This window comes from Ictidomys tridecemlineatus, chromosome 5 (assembly GCF_052094955.1).
Source record: "Ictidomys tridecemlineatus isolate mIctTri1 chromosome 5, mIctTri1.hap1, whole genome shotgun sequence".
NCBI lineage: Eukaryota > Metazoa > Chordata > Mammalia > Rodentia > Sciuridae > Ictidomys > Ictidomys tridecemlineatus.
The window spans coordinates 26570099-26581293 of record NC_135481.1 but is presented as its reverse complement, the minus strand read 5'-3'; the positions used below and the strand labels follow the sequence as shown (position 1 = coordinate 26581293).

The 11195-nt window shown below is 37.0% G+C and overlaps 2 protein-coding genes across 6 annotated transcripts in view; one reads left to right on the top strand and one right to left on the bottom strand.

Moving 5' to 3' along the window:
- Pigbos1 (PIGB opposite strand 1) lies at positions 1-1819 on the bottom strand. 3 transcript variants are annotated; one of them, XM_021726885.3, is made up of 2 exons: positions 1681-1819; positions 1-375 (listed from the first exon to the last, which is right to left on the bottom strand). In XM_021726885.3, exon 2 carries the CDS (start codon positions 296-298, stop codon positions 134-136), a length of 165 nt encoding a protein of 54 aa, XP_021582560.1. In that variant the 5' UTR covers positions 299-375; positions 1681-1819; the 3' UTR covers positions 1-133. The 3 variants fall into 3 exon arrangements, with proteins under 3 accessions (XP_021582560.1, XP_021582551.1, XP_021582553.1); XM_021726876.3 differs by having other exon boundaries at positions 1675-1814; XM_021726878.3 differs by having other exon boundaries at positions 1653-1791.
- A 242-nt stretch (positions 1820-2061) lies between these two features.
- The window catches only part of Pigb (phosphatidylinositol glycan anchor biosynthesis class B), a 27996-nt gene continuing 18862 nt past the window's right edge, over positions 2062-11195 (top strand). For 2 of the 3 annotated variants that reach the window (XM_021726873.3, XM_013359567.4), the window contains exons 1-5: positions 2062-2195; positions 3204-3339; positions 3871-3988; positions 6626-6730; positions 9079-9209. In XM_021726873.3, coding sequence (XP_021582548.1) covers positions 2063-2195; positions 3204-3339; positions 3871-3988; positions 6626-6730; positions 9079-9209 — 623 coding nt within the window. In that variant the 5' untranslated portion in view covers position 2062. The remainder of the gene's footprint in view (positions 2196-3203; positions 3340-3870; positions 3989-6625; positions 6731-9078; positions 9210-11195) is intronic. The other variant, XM_021726868.3, reaches the window with a different exon arrangement.

The following is an 11195-nucleotide window of genomic DNA, read 5'->3' as shown; positions in this document are numbered from 1 at the left end:
TAGTTTTAAAAATATTATTACCCATTATTTATTTGTGTTTAAAAAATACCTAAGTTTTTCCTAGGTTATTTACAGTCAGTGTATAATTTCAGCAAAACTTTAATCAATTGTTATAATTCAACTCCAGGTAGTATTAACTTTTCTTCTCCTCTGATACTTGTGCCAATTTCGCCTTTTCTTTTAATTCCTTCTGCTCTCTGGAATATTGTTCAAATATTGGTTGATAAATATATATTCCTCCAGCAAGTCCAAGGACTCCAGCAAAAAGCAGTTGTGGAAGAGTCAATCTCCCAAACATTGTTGCAACAAACAAAGAATAAAACAAAGGTGGTTCTGAAAAGTTATATTCCACATTCAGCAAATCTCTTCATATCTCTGTACAAAGAAAAGAGGAAACAGAGCAATGACTTAGTATAATCACTTTAAGATTTCATATCACTACTTTGCTTGAGAGTGAACAACATTTTTTGTACTATTGAAGCATCACTTTAACTATGGGAAATTAGGTAAGGAGATGATGTAAGACAAAGCTAAATCCTCTTTTATTACAGTATGTTCTCCATGGTTTTAAATGGATAACTTAATATGGGAAAAAGATGGCAGGGAATGACACACTCTTTATGCTTTTAATTCATACCACAAAACAAACTAAAAAAAAACAAAACAAAACAGTTGGAAAAAGCTGTGATTGCCTCTGAGAAATGTGAACTGGAAGCAAGAGTAAGGTAGGCAGAGAATTATTACTTTCCATTAGTCCTTTTTGGATTATTCATGTTTTTTAGTACTATGTATCATAAGAACAATTGTTTAATGAGCTAAACGATTTAATGAGTTCCACCTATAGAGGCCGACGTCTGATATCCCAGCGACTCTGGGGCTGAGGCAGAAGGACTGCTAGTTGCAGACGAACATGGGCAACTTAGCAAGAACTTAAGTAACTTAATGAAACTCTGTCTCAAAATAAAAAAAAATTAAAAAGGGGGTGGAGATGTGACTCAGTGGCAAAAAGCATCGTTGGGTTCAATACCCAGCAAAAAAAAATATGTTTCTTTTTTTGTTTTAGTAAGCACAGAAGATATCAAACATAAATTATTTGTCATCTATAATTTACATTTTAAGAAAAATATGCTTTTAAGAAAAATGTAATGAAATGTGCTGTTATATTTTTAACAACTGAAAGACTCTAAGGCTTTCCAGAAAGTAATATTCCTTGCCAACATATTCCTTTCTAGAATAAGAAAAGCACAGTGAAGAATTTGTTTACTCGATTTTAACATGGCCTCCTACACCAGCACCTGAGGTCACAAATATAGTTTATAGTTTAAATAAATAAATATAGTTTATAGTGTAACTTATAAATATAATAAATATAGTTTATAGTTTATAAACTAACTAGCCTGAGCTTAATATGCCTGGAATGTAATTTAAACTAACTTGGGCAAGAAAAGCCTGTTTTCTCTTATCTCCTACATTTGAGTCAATAAGTGACAAATTTCATCAATCATGCTTGGTTCAATGGTTACGGGTTAAATCAACACCCTCCCTCCCCGATCCTTTCAGCCTGTTGCTACATAGGTGCAATATGCTACCCTGACCACCCCGTTCGACAGGGAATTTCTGTAAGACCACCGAAGCAGTGCAATGTTACACACTTAGGTTTATGCTTATCATTACCAGTACCGCCAGCACTCGGCACGTCCGACCGTCCCCCGCGCCTTCGCCTGTCCCCGCGAGGTGAGATTGGTCTCCTTCCGGCAGCGCTTCCGGGCGTTGGAGCAGAGACAAAAGCAAAGACTGGCAGCTATTCCCGTCCTCCGCGGCTAGGCAGCGCCGAAGAGAAAACCGGGGAGCCCTCTGCAGAACGCCAGCACTCTGCTGCGGGGACTTTCTGGCACGTTGGCTTCAAGACTGGCCCTTGACCGGATACCTCCGTGTCTGCAAGCGACGGCCGCTCGCAAAGACCAAACTTAGTGCAGCAGCAGCAGCGCGCGTTTCTCCAGCTTCCTTCCGTCCTTGGAAGGTGGCGGCTGGGGAACCTCTGCTGGCCTCCAAGCAGGTGGAAATGGAGCCGGAAGGTGGCGGCCGCAGCCTTGCTTTCCGCGCTCTCCAAAACCGCTCCCACGAGAAAACAAAGCTGCGAAAGAGAAAGTCTACCTTGTACGTCAGCGCCCAGGACCAGAGCCGGCGCCGCGGAGGTGAGTGAGGAGATTGGATGGAGAGCTACAATCCGATTCAAAGGAAGCGCCCTACTACTTTTCACTGTCAACCAGTTTCCAGTTTCGCTTTGTGCTGCCAGATCTTAAAATAGACTTGAATACTGGAAATGTAGGTTTTAACTTAAATCTGATTTTTAAATGTTGGTAACTAAATTCATATTAAAAAAAAAAAACTGGCATACAATCTGCCCATTTGTGGTTAAGAGCAGATTTGCGCAACAGCCAGCCGACCTGAATTTGAATATTTAGCCTTCTATAACTTTTTACTCTGGACAAGGCAATGTAATTCCTGAGCCTTAGTTTCCTCGTATGTAAAATGGAGCTAATAATATCTATCCCATAGCGTTGTTTTGAGGGTTAAATGACATACATGTAAAGGAATTATCCCATTAACTGGCATACATTATCAAAAAGAGATTTTAAGATACAGAGGAGCTGGGTTGGTGGTGCATGCCTGTAATCCCAGAGACTCCCGAGGCTGTCGGAGATTGCAAATGCGAGGCCAGCCTCAGGAATTTAGTGAGACCCTGGTTCAAAATAAAAAGGGCTGGGGGTGTAACTCAATGGTAAAGCGCTTCTGGCTGCTACTACTATTACTGCTATTACTGATGATGATGAAGATATTCCACTGTTGACAGAGTTGTATTCTAGTTAGTAATTTGTTTACTAGATTCTTTCATTAGGCCCACATGTAGTATAACCTAATTAGCTTGAGGACTTAGTAAACCCAGTCTTTTTTCCAGTATTTATCTCAATATTCTCTGTACAGTAAGTGGCAAGACAAGTTGGTTTAAATGAAAGGAGTGGCCATCACCCAGTTGTGAGGCTCTGGCCCTAGAGTACCTTTCAGCCCTGGTCAACTTTGAGAGTTCACCACTGTGCTTTAACAAAGGTTAAGCTAGGGGCCAAACAGAAGGGCAGATTTTAAGTTCTGCAAGTGGAATGCCTGTCTTTTTTGCCACAATTGCTTATTGTTTTGTTTTTCAGATCTTCTTGGAGAAAACATTTATCTGGTTTTGTTTACCATTGCTTTACGAATATTTAATTGCTTTTTGGTCCAGACAAGTTTTGTTCCAGATGAATATTGGCAGTCTCTTGAAGTTGCACATCACATGGTTTTCAAATATCCTTTCTAGTTTCTTTTCCAGACAATGAATGTGTATTTATCTTAGGAATGACTCCTCTTTTGATACACATTTTCTCATAATTTCAACTCATCAAAGTATGCCATTGCTGAATACCAATATTTCTTCTGTATCTTTCTTTGATGTTAATATACTTGACACATCCTTTAGTGTGTATAGTCCCACAATGCTTGTACTTGGCAGATTCAGATAAAGTAAAAAAACACATTTCTGTCTTGAATCAGTCAAAGCATTTAGTTGGCCAACTGAAGTTTTAATTCTGATAGCCAATATAAAATACTGGGTTTTAAAATTTCATTGTTGGTCTGGGGGGATATAGCTCAGTTGAGTGCATGCACAAGGCCCTGGGTTCAATCCCCAGCAACACATATACACACACACACAGACACACACACACCACAAATAAATAAATAAAATTCCAATGTTAAAGAGTAAAATATTGTTTTATATATGAAAGTGTAAATAGATTATTTCAATACTATTTGACATTTAATCCTTAATATTACTAATTATGGTTATATGACCTGGGAATGGACAGAAAGATTGAGGGGTTATACTTACCCTTTAATCTTTGCAAGCATTTACAAGATTCTGCATCTTTTGGGGAAAGATAGTGTTCAGCTGCTGGTAAGTTTAAATAAAAGTAATCAAAAATGTTATTAAAAACATGTATTCTATCATTTTTCTAGAGTTAATTGGTATTAACTGTTATATTATTGGTACCACGATTGTTTTTAGAACTCTACTGTTGCTAAAGTCCAACCTCATCTGGAATGCCCAAGATGCCAAAGACATACAAAACACAAAACTGGGTAGGGGCAGTGGCACATGCCTATAATACAGTGATTCAGGAGGCTGAGGCAGAAGAATCACAAGTTCCAGGCCAACTTCAGCAGTTTAGCAAGACTCTCAGCAACTCAGGGAGACACTGTCTTAAAATAAAATATAAAAAAGGCTGGGGCCAGGTGCAGTGGTGCAAGCTGTAACCCCAGCCATGTGGGAAGCTAAGGCAGGAGAATTATAAATTTGAGGCCAGCCTCAGCAGTTTAGTGAGGCCCTAAGCAATTTAGCCAGACCTTTTCTCCAAAATAAAAAGGGGCTGAGGATGCACCTGAGTGAAAGCACCTCTGGGTACAATCTCCAGTAACACCATCACCCTCAAAAGAACACAAGACTAAGCATATCCTGCTATGAGGAATTCTGTTAATATATGCAGATTTTCAAAATAACTTTTATATACACATAATTTGAATTTTAGAAGTATACTTCCTTCATAAAAGAGTCACTTGAGGCCTGGGGTTGTAGCTCAGTGGTGGAGCGCTCACTTAGCATGTGTGAGACACTGGGTTCGATTCACAGCACCACATATATATAATAAAATAAATGATCCATTAACATCCCCAAAAAATTTTAAAAGAATCACTTGAGATTGGTGTTTTTTTTTAACTTGTAAATGGAAAACCATGTTATGTGAGCTTATGAAGACAAAACACACATAAACCCAATCAGTATTTAGTGTTGAAATTCAAATTTAGAAAAAATTAATATGACAGAAATTTAATGATATATATAATCATTGTGCATTGTAGTAACTGGCCATCAATAGTAAATAGGATTGTAATTCCTAGATGTTGAATTTTACTAGGTCAGTTTCCAAGATAGTTACCAATAGTACAAATTTTTCGGTAGCCTCACATTCTAGATCTTTTAAGCTGTCATCAGGTTGAACTAGAAGTTTAGGCCTTCTAGTTCAGAGAGCTAGTGGCTCAGTATTCCAAATCTTGGGGTGTTTTTTTAATATTTTTATTTTATTTATTTATGTATTTATTTATATGTGGTGCTGAGGATTGAACCCAGGGCCTTAAACATGGAAGGTGAGCACTCTACCGCTGAGCCATAACCCCAGCCCCTCTTGGGGTATTTTTTTTGGAGCCTAGAAAGACACTGAAGTTCTAGGGGGTATTTTTTTTTCTTAATAATTTTTTTAGTTGTAGATAGATACAATACCTTTATTTATTTTTATGTGGTACTGAGGATCGATCCTAGAGCCTCACATGTGCTAAGCAAGCGCTCTGCTGCTGAGCTACAACCCCAGCCCTAGCGGGTATTGTTTTAAAGCAGGGTTGTACCTTCTCCTTTGAACTGATAAATATCAGTTCATTCTCCATTACTGAGAAATGAGGACCAGAACATGAAAACGATAATGTGACAATCCTGGAGAAAGAGAATTTAAGAGCAATAGCAAAGTTTCTCCCATTAACATAGGTAGACTATAGAAGCTATGAACTGAGAAAAGTGTCAGACATGCTAATGCTAAAATGTAATTTAATTGTAATACATTTACTCTTTCTTTTTCTGCTTTTTGGGTTGTTTTTGTCTTGTTTTGTGGTGCTGGATAGAGCCCAGGGCCTCATGAATGCTAGGCAGGCACACTATCTCTAGCCACAGCCCAGTACTTTAGTTTTTTTTATTTTACTCATAAATTATTCTTTAATGTCATCTGAATACTGTGATCATAGAATACTTTTGGGGTTTGTTTTGTTTGGGGGAGGGGTTGGTACCAGGGACTGAACCCAGGGGTGCTTTATCACTGAACCACATCTATAGCCCTTTTTTATTTTGAGACAGGGTCTTGCTAAGTTGCTTAGGGCTGTGCTAAATTGCTGAGGCTGGTCTCGAACTTGCAATCCTCCTGCCTTAGCTTCCCAACCACTGAGATTACAGACACGTGTCACAACATACAGCTTTTTTTCACCCCCAGTAATCTGTCGTCTTATTTTCTATATTGTAGGATGGGAAAACATGAGAGCACAGGCTTTGGTGTCAGGCACACCTGGGTTTGAATCCTGAGTTTCCTTGCTATTATATTATTTATTTATTATATGCTAATAGAAATAAATATACTTTTAAAATAAATCTCAACACAATAAAATGGTTTACTAGTTATTTAAATTAAAATTAGTAGTGTTTTAAGGTATATATATCTCACATATTTCTTATGTATATAAAACATGTATAAAATATATATATGAAATGTGTGAAAACAGAAAATGAAAATGATAAAACTACCTTTTGTATGTCCATAAGAAATTAATGTAATTTTTGTAGAAAACATGTATTTTTACAAAAAACAGAATAATATATTATCTATTTTTGTACTAAAAATGGCTCCAAATGATAGTTGGATCAGCTTGTTGATTTTATGCTAATTCAGTATGAGCTAAGAGATGTGTTTAATAACTTCTTCTTTTTAACTTAATGAAGATATGGACTCCCAGACTTGCCCAAGCACTTCTGTCTGCTCTAGCAGATGTGAGGCTTTACTCATTAATGAAGCAACTAGAAAATCAGGAAATGGCTAGATGGGTGGTAAGTCCTTAAATACTTTACAAACTGTATGCGGGTTATTTCATTAATGTGGGCATAAAGTGTATGGAAAGAACTAATGACTCCCCAAATAGCTTCAAAAGATAATTCATAGCACTTTTTAGAAGTACTTCCATAATTAATAACAATAAAATGAAGTGACACATGAATCTCTCTCCTTGAGTCATGATTAGTGGAAACCATACCTTATGAGACACTAAACTGTAGGAGACCTTTGGAACCCCTTAACTCCTCAAAACTGTCAAGAATTCTTGCTTCACTGTATATAGAATTCAATAGGAAGGGGCTGGGAATATGGTTTGTGGTGTAGCATTTGCCTAGCATGTAGGATGGCCTGGGTTCAATCCCCAGCACTGCCAAAAAATAAAAAGATAAACTTTAAAAAAAAAAAAAAAAAGAATTCAGTAAGAACCACTGCCTATCTCAGAAAGAAGTGCTGCTGTATACAACCTTGGTTCATTATTCCTTCAGCTACCTGAGGCTCAACCTGAGAAATGCCTTTGCACTAAAACACTATTTCACCCTCAGATGGAATGTTTGAAATAAATGGACTCCTAGAAGGGAGAAAGTATGGTATAGAAGACTACCTTCTGTCATTTGACTTATTTCAAGTTGGGGAGATAAATTCCTGACATCTCACATTCAAATTATGAATGAGTTTTCCCATTTAAACCACTCCTGAAGAGTGACTGGATTCTACAGTAATATTTTTGCTTCACTTTGCTCTTTCTAAAATTAAATAAATTGAAATGAGACAGCTTAGGAATCTTAATACCTTTTAAATATTGTTTGTATTGGAAAATACATGCCAAATTATAACTATTTACTAACACATTTCTGGAATATAATTTATTAGTAAACTGGAGAAAGGACATATTTCTGCAAGCATTGTATTCTTTTGCATTAAAAAAAAAGCAGGTTATATTAGCAAGTAAGTCCTTGTTAATAGGGTCAAGTATGAAGTCAGTGTTTTTATTTTGTGCTTATATTTTATATATATTACTAAAGACTCAATAGGCAAAGTTCATGATACCTGTGAAACCCTTCCTCCAAAGTAGCAAAACTATTATTAGATTCTTCTAGTTAGGAAGAACCTTTAACTTCATGAAAACTGGAATTTTTTTTAAAAGGTATATTTGAAGAGATGGGAAGCTAGTATTTCATGTTTAACACTCTTGCCTCAACTAACAATTTACTTTTAAGATATCTGTTTTATAGACTTATTGGTGCTTGTTTGCATGTTTCTCCAAAACCTGGTTTATTAATTTAGCCAGTTTTCAAATTAAAATTTAATAATGCATCCTGACATTTTTTGCTCCCTTATTTTGTCTGAATTTTTTCATTAAGAAATTGGGCAACAGGGCCGGATGCGGTGGTGCACGCCTGTAATCCCAGCAGCTGGGAGGCTGAGACAGGAGGATCTTGAGTTCAAAGCTAGCCTGAGCAATGGCGAAGCACTAAGCAACTCAGACCCTGTCTCTAAATAAAATACAAAATAGGTGGGGATGCGGCTCAGTGGGCAAGTGCCCCTCAGTTCAATCCCCGGATGTAGCTCAGTGGTAGAGTTCTTGCCTAGCAAGTGCAAGGTGCTGGATTTAATCCCCAGTACAAGGAAGGAAGGAAGGAAGGAAGGGAGGGAGGGAGGGAGGAAGGAAAGAAAAAAAAGAAAAGAAAAAGAAATTGGGCAAAAGCCCTAAGCAATTACTAAGATCCTGTCTCAAAATAAAAAGGGCTTGGGAGTAGTTAAGCACCCCTGGGTTCAATCCCTAGTAGAAAGGAAGGAAAGGAAGGAGAGAAGGAGGGAGGAAGGAAGGAGAGAAGGAGGGAGGAAGGAAGGAGAGAAGGAGGGAGGCGGGAAGGAGAGGGAGAGAAAAGAAAGAGGGAAGGAATGAATTGGGCAACATTCCAAATCAAGGTCAGTTGCAAACACTCAAAATACTGTGTTAATACTGTAAGACAATTTGAGGAATACTGACTGGGAGAATCTAGTTATGGATTTCAGTCTATCTCTATAAATTCTACTATAAAAGAATTTGTGCTTTATATCTTTCATTAGTGGGAATTGGGAATTAAATCAAATGCGATGCCATAAAAATGCATCTGAAAGTATAAATTCATTGATAAATACAGATCTGATATTATGGTAGACCTATGTTTAAGTTCTTAAAAACAAACAATGTTTGGGCAGGCCTATTTACTTTTAAAATCCTTTCTCTTTTAATTTAATGTGGTTTTTATAATATTTAGACTTGCTATTTCCCATAGAAGAAGATAATACTAAATTTTTCCATTTCTTATTTCATACATATTTCTTATATAATTTTTCTTAGTTTTTTTGCCAGTTGTGCTCTTGGTTCACATGGTATTGCTGTACCAGAACCCTTACAAACACCATGGAAACTGATCTTACTGTAATTGCTCTTTTCTACTATCCTTTGGAAGGTTCAAAGTCTAAAAACAGGTGAGCTATATTACTGCTAATAATTATATACAAATATCTAAGACATGCTTTTGAAAAATATTAAATATCAATATATTGTAATATCCACTATACCCCCTAATGTTTTCCCATTAAGTCAGAGTTATGAGAACCACAGATTTTCAGTGGGTACAGCATATCAGGAAATAGATAATACATTCAATCTGGATAGTTAAAGACTTTAATAAAAGAACTGTTTACAAAGATATAAATAATATTTAGAAAAGCCAATAAAAAATACCACAGTACCCCAGGGCTAGTCACAACAGGAATTCTTTTATCTCCAGGCTCTAAGGAGCTAGGAGAAGAAATAGTTACTGGGATTCACACAGAGCTGTAACTATTAAGAGAAAGCCTCAACAGGAGACAGACACAGCGAGCCTTTAGCAGCAGCAAGGAGACCACCAAGAAAATAAATAATCCTGACTCATTCCCCTCCCATCTTTCAGTTAGCTCAAACCAATAAGAAGCCAGAAGACAAGGCAGACCATTGATGTTATACCATTTTGCAGGTCAGCCTCACCACACACAGCAGGTAAAGTGTGGAGAACACATCTGGAAGGGCAGTCAGAAAATACTGTGACCCAATTTGGTTTCATATGAACCAGAGAAGTAAATACCAAGCAAAGAAAAAACATGAGCTAAATGCATAGAGTTATAAAAAGGTTTCAGTGAACTGAGAGCAGGTTGTGTAGAGTAGCTAGAGTATAGTAGGATGCATGAAAGAAGAAAATAAGGATGAAGCTAGAATGGGACTCTGCCTTTCTTCAGAATTTGGACTTTATTTTATAGGTATTAGAGAACCACTGCAGGTTTTTGAGAAGAATGACATTATCAAATCTGATTTCAAAAGAATTCTCTTATAGTAGCAATATTTAGGATACATTGAAAGGGAGAAAGCCAGAATTGGGGAGTCTAGTTAAAACTGAGTATCCACTCTTCCCACATAAAAAGTGGGAAGAGGGGGAATGGGAAGGAAACAAAGATGGACGTGTAGAATGAGAAGTTGCTATCTAAGATGACTCCAAAATTTTAAGGTGAAAAAACTTAAGTGATACTACCATTAAATAGGGATGGTGGTACACGCCCATGCCCATCCCAGCTGTTCAGGAGTCTGAGGCAGGAAGACTGCAAATTCAAGTCCAATCTTGGCAACTTAGCAAGACCTTGTCTCAAAATTATTCAAAAAAAAAAAAAGGGCTGAGGAAGTAGCTCAATAGTAGAGCTCATGCACTGGGTTCTGTCCCCAGTACACCCTCCCCTCATCCAACACATAGCGTACAATGAACAGGTTTGGGGTATTGTGGGTATTTTGCCAAACACTTTGATTTTCAGTGGCAGTATGTGATCTATGGTAGAAATGTTCAGAAAGGAATAAAATGTTTTCTAAGTCTGAAAACCTAGAGTAAGGTCAAGACAAGAATTATACATTTGGGAATTGTCTATGTAGTTTCACTATCCAGAAAGTTACATTTAATCAATCTGCCTATCAAACCAAGCCACAAGTATGATTTATTTCACATATATAGTATTTTTTAAAAATAAACTACTTAGCAAAGTTTTTTTAAATTGGGAGCTCTTACATAAAAATCTAGATTTCTGGAACTGGGGGTGAAGTTCAATGGTAGAATTGTTATCTAGGATGCACAAGACCTGAGTCCCACCTCCAGCACCATAAAAAGAAAAGACAAAACCTAGATTTTTTTCTGATTTCTCTTTAAATTGGAAGGCATAACAACATTCTGGACTAGGATTCCTTAATGGCAATTACATAATCTCCACTCAACTTGCATCACTCATTTTTGTTACTTACCTGATTTCTATAAGCCTTTGAATTTGTTATTCTTGCTCTTTCACCCTCACTAACATTAGGGATTTCTTTACAGTTATTTATTTTTATAGTTGACAGGTATATGCTAGCAAAGTTGTTTTGTTTTGATTGCTTTTGTATTTTAGCACCCCCTGATA

Coding starts and splice junctions, on each gene's coding strand:
- Pigbos1 (XM_021726885.3), bottom strand. CDS start 298: ATGTTTGGGAGATTGACTCTTCCACAACTGCTTTTTGCTGGAGTCCTT.